General features: G+C 39.4%; 2 protein-coding genes across 4 annotated transcripts in view; both read left to right on the plus strand.

Moving 5' to 3' along the window:
- Nucleotides 1-4,500, plus strand: part of cita (citron rho-interacting serine/threonine kinase a) — a 30,726-nt gene extending 26,226 nt beyond the window's left edge. For all 3 annotated transcript variants that reach the window (XM_077726718.1, XM_077726719.1, XM_077726720.1), the window contains 8 exons: nt 1-93; nt 163-271; nt 385-513; nt 667-747; nt 827-905; nt 1,107-1,289; nt 1,443-1,821; nt 2,680-4,500. In XM_077726718.1, coding sequence (XP_077582844.1) covers nt 1-93; nt 163-271; nt 385-513; nt 667-747; nt 827-905; nt 1,107-1,289; nt 1,443-1,821; nt 2,680-2,703 — 1,077 coding nt within the window. In that variant the 3' untranslated portion in view covers nt 2,704-4,500. The remainder of the gene's footprint in view (nt 94-162; nt 272-384; nt 514-666; nt 748-826; nt 906-1,106; nt 1,290-1,442; nt 1,822-2,679) is intronic.
- Nucleotides 4,501-5,757: 1,257 nt separating this feature from the next.
- myl2a (myosin, light chain 2a, regulatory, cardiac, slow) lies at nt 5,758-7,795 on the plus strand. Its single transcript, XM_077726058.1, has 7 exons — nt 5,758-5,913; nt 6,234-6,326; nt 6,741-6,816; nt 6,985-7,089; nt 7,167-7,245; nt 7,314-7,362; nt 7,435-7,795. Exons 1-7 carry the CDS (start codon nt 5,911-5,913, stop codon nt 7,537-7,539), a joined length of 510 nt encoding a protein of 169 aa, XP_077582184.1. The 5' UTR covers nt 5,758-5,910; the 3' UTR covers nt 7,540-7,795.
- The last annotated feature ends 434 nt before the right edge of the window (nt 7,796-8,229 follow it).

Below are 8,229 nucleotides of genomic sequence, written 5' to 3' on the forward strand. Positions count from 1 at the left end.
ATTGACAATGGGGTCTGTATATGTGCTGCTATGCCCAATAAGATTACAATCCTACGACTCAATGAAAGTCTCAATAAATTCTGTATCAGAAAGGTAAGTGTGAATACAAGAGTGTGTATGTTTTATGGTGCGTTATCTTACTCAAAAAGTGACTATTCACAGGAAATTGAGACCTCAGAACCCTGCAGCTGTATCCACTTCACTGGTTATAGCATTATTATTGGCACCAATAAATTCTATGAAATTGAAATGAAGCAGTATGTGCTGGAAGGTTAGTCATCCACCTACACCTATTCAATCTATTGTAGTTCCTCTAACATTTAATTGAAAGTGTCATCTTGTGTTTTAACTTGAAGCTGACTGAGCCGGTGTCTATTCCTACAGAGTTCCTGGATAAAAATGACGTCACGCTAGCCTCAGCTGTGTTTTCAGCATCTTCCCATAGCTTCCCTATCTCCATCATTCAGGTCACCACAGCTCCTCAGAAAGAGGAATACCTGCTTTGTTTCCATGGTGAGATGTTCTTTTTTTATGTGCCATGCAATGTGCTACATTGCCAAAGCAGCACGCCATTGAGCACATATGTACATTTTTAAAGTCTTCCCACTATCTACATAGACGAGGTTATTTTATTTTTACCTTACAAATAGAATGTCTAATTTGCAGAGTTTGGCGTGTTTGTGGATGCTTATGGTCGCAGGAGTCGAACCGATGATATCAAATGGAGCCGCCTGCCTCTGTCATTTGGTGAGGTTTGGATAGATACATATTTTCCTCAAAATAGCATATCATGTTGTAATACTAAAACAAGACTTTGTTCTTACAGCCTATAGAGAGCCATATCTGTTTGTGACCTACTTCAACTCTCTGGATGTGATTGAGATTCAGGGACATTCTGCATTAGGGTAACATTTTCATGTTGGATTTATTTATTTTGCTTGTTGTCGATATTGATATTTGAGGCTGAAAATTTGTTATGCAATATACTGACTGTTAAACCAGTATCAATGCTTATTGCAGTAATACTTCGTTTTTTTTCCTGATCATTGAAACTGTACAGTATAGATTTCAAAATCATGCCAAGACTGGTCATTTATTGATTTCAGGTCCCACTCATATGCTCACCTGGATATTCCAAATCCACGCTATCTTGGCCCAGCCATCTCCTCGGGTGCCATTTACTTGGCCTCATCATATCAGAACAAACTGCGGGTCATTTGCTGTAAGGGCAACTTGATTCAGAATCAGGATGGTGGAGGAGACTTGCAGCATTGTGGCTCTGGACGTAGGTGGGTACTGTTTTGTTTTACCTACTAGTCAGTTATTTACTTAGTTTAGTACTTAGGATAAATGAAAGTTTATATGAAAATTCTAGTTATCTGTACAGCTCAATATTTATGTAAAATATTCCTGCCTTTTCTTTTCGTTCCTCTCCCCAACAGTCCAAACAAACGCGGTCCTCCTTCCTACAACGAACACATCTCCAAAAGGCTGGCAGGCAACCACGGAGAAAGTGGCACACCCCACCACTACCGAGAAGCCCGTACTGAGTTTCGGCGTGACATATCCCCCAGCCGTCCTTTGGAAAGAGAAAAGTCTCCTGGCAGAATGCTGGAGAACCGGATGGTCGCCTCTCCCGGCAGAAGCATGGCCGACCCCCGGTTAGATCGCTCCCCTGCCAGGGCCATGGCTGACCCCCGAATGGATCGCTCCCCGGGACGTGTTATGGATGTTCGCCGGGAGAGGTCTCCGGGTCGATTCGAGGAGCGCCAGAGGCTTCATACAGGCTCTGGACGCACGCCAATAAACCCTGTTGCTAAGGTCAGCTGATTAAAAAAAATACAACAACAACAACAAAAAACAAACATTTACAGTAAATATAGTGCTTCCATGCCTTGAGCCAAGGCAGATTTTTATTTAAAAAATAGTGCGGGACAAAGTACACACAAAGTACTGTATATACAGTATACCTACATGTATAATTTTATCTCAGTTTAGTGGGAGTTCTTGGCCGGTTTCATATGAATGGCAAAAAAGTTAACTCATTTCAACTCATTATGTGTCAGTGATAGCAATAGAAGCCCAATCACAGTACATTGTAAAGAGAGTTCAATTGTGACACATTGACATGTCACGCAGTGGCTGTTATTTACAGCTTTAATTTGACTGCTCTTTTTGATTTAAGTAGCCATTTGGGTGATGGAGAGGTGGGCGGACTGTGCTTCAATAGAAATATTTTGGGTAGTAATTTATCAATGTAGAATAAACATGAGCGAGAGCTTTCCTAAAAGATGCTTTATGTGGCTTCCTTCCAAAGGCCAGAGGCATTTTCCATCATTTATATTAATTTAATCTGTCTCCTGGCTCCAGCTTGCTATTTGCTCTAAATATTGACGCGGTAATGTTTGTAAGAGAGCGCTCAAGTGGAACAGTCAAAAACGTTGGATTGCTTGGCGTAACAGGTGCCAAATTCCTTCTGTGTCCAACTGTGAATCAAACCAAATCCTAATGCCTGTTGTTTTTCCTTCGCTAATTAGATTTCATTTTTGTTGTTGATTTTTCGATTTCCAGTTTTTGTTTTTAAATCCAATATGTTGAAAAAAATGAAATAGTTGACTTATTGTATCTTATAATCATGCTTCTATTTTTTGATGTCTTTTTCTTATCTCTTTTGGACAGGTATGGGACCAGTCATCTGTTTAGGAGCTCTTCTAGCACTGACAGCAAAGTCCATCTTCCTGAAAGCCTGAAAAACCACAGAAAATATCACCAAGTCCCTAAAAAACACTGCCACATCTTCATTTTGATTGGCATCAATGCAGACCAACCCACCCAGATAAATAACCAACAGCTTTCAGAAGCAAGAGGTAACCGTAAGGGGAATGAAAAAATATATTTGATGCCGTATGAAAAACCTTTCAAGCAGCATGTTTTTGCTGTGTTGTAGAGTAACCCTGCCTTCAATTGAATGAAGTTTAAAAACATAAAATAAAACAACTTAAGGCAACTAGAAAAGCTCACCCATACCAAGTCAAACTGAACATAAACAGAACCAATAATTGGTAAAAGAAACAAATAGAGGCTTCATCACGGCCTCAGTAGCATTTACATTTTAGAAGCATCAATAGCTAATTATAATCAATCACTACTAAATCAATAAGTGGCCAGATTGACAGTGGTCACCAAATTCTAATAACAGTGAACAGAAACTGTATTAAATCAATAAAAGTACTTCCTGAAGATAGCTTGACACTGAAATTGCACTACCCGCAATGCTGAGCAGCCATGGAGCAGATCCTTTCTAATCCTTCAGAAAGCTATCCGACTGTAAATAGACGAGACATAATTTTATATACATATATAAATATATATTGAGAAGGAATTTGAAGGCTGGATAAGCCATGTCTATTTTTGTTAAACAAAAAAAAGTGATATCTCGCCCTCTTGAATGTCTAACAAGTATTCTTTTATTGCATCCAGATGTCTATCAAAGTGAGTGATTGTATTTTGGCCATGACTAGTGTAGCACCGCCATTGTCAATGACAAACCTTCATTCAAAAAAAAAGGAAGCTAAAAGCAGCATTTATGACTCTCTCAAGCATTTTGTCAACAACAAACTGGTAAAAGTAGTCAGTGGAATTTTGGTTCGTGTGTGTGTAAAACAAACATGACCTTTCTGCTTCCCCCTCCTTTGGATTATTATTATTATTATTTTTTTTTTAATTCCATCACTCATTTTACAAAGAAAAACTACTAGATACATTCTGATTCTTCTGTTTTAAAGTCAATCCTGATGGTGTAAAATGTCAGTATACAGCAGTCAAAAGAGATATTTGTTTATTTAGTAATGTGTTTATTATTTTTCTGTAGATTCTAATGTAACCTGTGACCTCAGTTACATTGTGTTTACACAAAACAAATGCTGTATTTGATGTATTTTTCAATCAATGAACTTGAAGATTCTTCTTTTAGAGTTTTCAATGTAAAAGCTTTCTTGAATGTATTGAAAACTAATCACAATTGGTCATAAAGAGCAAGTCATGGAACCGAATACACACATTTCCTGCTGATCTTGAAGCAGTGAACCCCCCATATTTAGCAGAGGGTTGGGTTGAGACTGAGCACTAACCCTGCAAAAAAAAAAAGAAAATATTATAAGACAAGAAAACCAGTAATTATGCTGACTTGAAACTTCATTTACTTCCTTGAAATCCAAGCTAGTGTGATAATGCAAACAGCAAATAGATGAGTTTTTCCAAAAACCATAGGTTCGGAAATATTTGCAAAAATTCAGTTCAGGGGTTCACTGTTTAGAATAGATTGTTTAGTCATCTTTATTTTTTTTAATCTTTATACTTTTAAGTTGTGCGTTTTATTCAAGTGTTCAGAATTGCTTTGATGCAGCATATGTTATCGATGTCTGCTATCAACAAATGTTTTATTCCAGTTCCCTGTAGAGATTTGATCACAAAATATTAAATATATCCATTCTCTTTAAACTTTGTTAGCATATTTCCTTCATCCGCTGGCTAGGGTTTTTCGAAATCACCTCGGGTGAGTGGGGGGGTTTATCGTCCAGCAGCGATGTAACCATTTGTCCATGTCTATTGTGTTTCCAGGGATCGTTCTATATTTAAGCCAGTACGTACATCCCAGTCGTCAGTCCTCAGCCTTCAGGGAGACAGTGGCTCATCATTCCAGCCACCGTAGCTGCTTTGGCTGCTCATACATCACAAATGGAGGAGCTGCTTTTAACAATAGCATTTGCCCCTTTGGGTAACAATAACTGTGACCTGGCTGTTCATTTTAATGCTTGCGACATGACACCCCCGACATCTGCCGCGAGGCCATCAACGGCCTTTTACTTGACAGCGACTGCCGAGAGCGCCTCCCGATTTAGCTCGCACTCACCGCGTCGCCGCCCACCTCGGGCCCGTTCTCACACACTGTCACTTTTCTTGACCCGGGAACCTTGAGTCAATCTGAGAGGGCCTGTTAATGAGGCTACTCCCATTGTAAGGACGTGTTAATTTAGCAGCTCGCAGTTGAACGGCTACCGGCGATGTTGCCGAGCTCGATTGCCACAACACACACACACACACTCACACTACTTAGGGATGCCATTCCGTTTCTCCACCAGTCTAAAATTAGAGCATCATTTAAAAGGGAAACAAACAGGCTTTCCAACAGTGTAAATATTTATTTGGAAGGATCACAGAAGACAAAAAAGATCTACCAAACACTCATTCAAGCTTTTTTTGTTTGTTTGTTTGTTATGTATATAGATAAAAAGAATCTAATGTAAAGACTATTATACTAAACAAATCTGAATTCCTTTTAAGGATTATTATTAAACCATTTTTACTATTTTACTTTTCTTCCAATTGTATTGGTTCCTCTGGGTGGTGGCAGTAAAGTTTAAAAGTAATTAATATGATCCACTAATGAGTTTTAGTACATATAAGTATATTCGTATGAAACGTGTTTGGATGAGGACATGATTTTAGCAGATTAAACACACAGCCAATAATACTAGAAATAAATCCACCCATAATCTTCGCACAGTAAAATTGATGTTCTGCTGACACCTGAGGTTATACTTGAACCATCAGCCTGCTTTGAATATTCTAATCCTGTTATTTAGCCCTGCCATTGAAAAAAAACCAACTGTGTGTGTGTGTGTGTGTGTGTGTGTGTGTGTATGTATGATGGAGAGAGAGCGAGTATGGAATCCAGTATGTGGCAGACAAAGTGTGTCAAAGCATCATTTACCTGTCACTTCCAAAACAGGACATCGTTTATAAATATCATCCAGTGGAACTGAGAATTGGGGAGCTACAAAAAGCCACCCACCTTCTCCCCATTGTTCACTGGCATCATTGTTGGTCTCGCCTCCCAGCTGCTCAGCCATGGTAAGTCACCCTGTGGGTCTGAGGTGAAGAGAAAAGATGCTAACTGAACTCATTTGACTGTTACTTTTTCACCACTTAAATAATGAATGACTTCTTTCTTTAATTATGTAATGATAACATGTCTTGTGAGTGATTTTTTTTCAAAAATAAAAATATTAACTATTTAAAATAAACAAAAAGATAAACTGACCATTTAAACTTGTGAAGTGGGCGGTGTACGATTATGTTTTTTAATGAGGGAGATAGACGAAGCAATCCATTTGGACGAGGAGGACTGGTAGCGATCATTAACCTCATACTCGCACCTTTTCTTTCTATAGTCACCCAAAAAAGCCAAGAAGAGGACAGGAGATGGAGCCAATTCCAATGTGTTTTCCATGTTTGAGCAGGCCCAGATTCAGGAATTTAAAGAGGTGAGACATTTTTTCATACCTCTTACGCCATTTGAATTTACAAACTCATTTTGTATTCGGAAATAGTGGCAAGAGAAAATGCGATAACAACAAGTAGTAGCAACCCTGTTAGTCCCAAAGTAGGATCTTTCTGTCATGTCCATTCAAGTCTGAGGTTGGAAGACAAACACCTGTCCTCATTTTTGTCCAAACAACAGCCCCCCTGCTGGCATGCGGCTTGGTCAAACCGCAATTGGGTTTCCTATGAAATGCTCATCATGTGCTCCATGCCAAATTTAAACCTTGTGCCCCAGGGATTTTTTTTTTCATACGCCAACAGGCATTCCCCAACATGTAGCTCATTGTGTCCTTTTTTTTGCTTAAGTTTTTGTCAACATTCTGTGTGTGTGTGTGTGTGTGTTTGTGTGGCAACAGGCATTTACCATCATGGACCAGAACAGAGACGGTTTCATCGACAAGAATGACCTGAGGGACACTTTTGCTGCTCTAGGTGTGTTTATGCAAGTGATCCTGGTTGAACACTCTAAATTGCCCCTAAGAACGAGTATGAGCATGAATGTGGCCAAGTCACCCTTGTGAAAGAGATCTTGATCTCAACATGTTCTATCTGGTTAAATATAGGTAAAATAAATAAATGTACCTGTCTTTGCTTCTTCAGGACGCCTCAATGTGAAACAGGAAGAAATTGATGAGATGCTCAAAGAAGCTCCAGGCCCAATCAACTTTACCGTCTTTCTTACAATGTTTGGAGAGAAACTGAAAGGTAGTCAGAAAAACACACATCCCATTTGTTCACCACACGCTAAATTGACCAAAAAATGTTTGTGTGTGTGTTTGTAGGTGCTGATCCAGAAGAGACCATTCTCAATGCGTTCAAAGTGTTTGACCCAGAGGGCAAAGGAGTGTTAAGGAAGGACTAGTAAGTAGCGACAAAATCACCATGAAGTATGAAGTATGCTCATTTGGTGGTGTGTTTGCCATCCACAGCGTGACACAAATGCTGACAACACAAGCCGACCGATTCACCCCTGAAGAGGTAAAGTGCTGTCTTTTTTGTTTTTTTCCATCCTCATGAACATGGGACAAATATGTCTTCTGTGTTTTATAGATGGAGCAGATGTTTACCGCCTTCCCTCCAGATGTGGCGGGCAACCTGGACTACAAGAACCTGGTCCACATCATCACCCACGGAGAGGAGAAGGACCAGGAGTGAACATCTCAGGGTGGGACACGTGGACATAAACAGACTGTAATTCATTCATACGCCGTCCTGTCCACGCTTGCGTCGTAGTTTCTGTGCTGTAACATTAAGTGATGGCCACATTAAGGGAGAAGATGAAGTACAGTCCCACCTCAATACCGACGGATCCCCCATTGATACCCTTCAACACATATTTCTGATTAGATTTGTCAATTTCTCCTCGTTTTTACTGTTTTCAATGAAAATATCCATTCGGCCTGTGCTTGTTTGTCAAATAAAAGTTTCCAGAGAAATGTCTGTTTTATTTATGAAATGTAGACAAATTTTATCTTGGCGTCCCCATTCTAGAAGAATTCTATTGGATGAGATACCCAAAAATGTATGTGTGCTGTGATTGATTGGCAACCTGTCTTGGGGAAGCCAAATGAATGGGGATAGGTACTCGTATTACGGTATGCAGTTTAACACCATGTTAGGTAGTGAATGTGTTGGGGTTGTATAAAATTCCACAGAGATTAAGAAGGAAGATTCATATGTTCGTTGATAGTGTGTTTGCCTGTGTTGCATGCTGACATAAAAAAAATAACCTTGAATCTTTGAATGTATGTAGGTAGACCTGGACGTTTATTTCATGTATACCAACGAGGCAATTACTCACTTTTCCACTAGATGGCAAAAAAGTAATATTAACTTTATGATAAA

The sequence above is a fragment of the Stigmatopora nigra genome, chromosome 10, assembly GCF_051989575.1.
Source record: "Stigmatopora nigra isolate UIUO_SnigA chromosome 10, RoL_Snig_1.1, whole genome shotgun sequence".
Taxonomy (NCBI): domain Eukaryota; kingdom Metazoa; phylum Chordata; class Actinopteri; order Syngnathiformes; family Syngnathidae; genus Stigmatopora; species Stigmatopora nigra.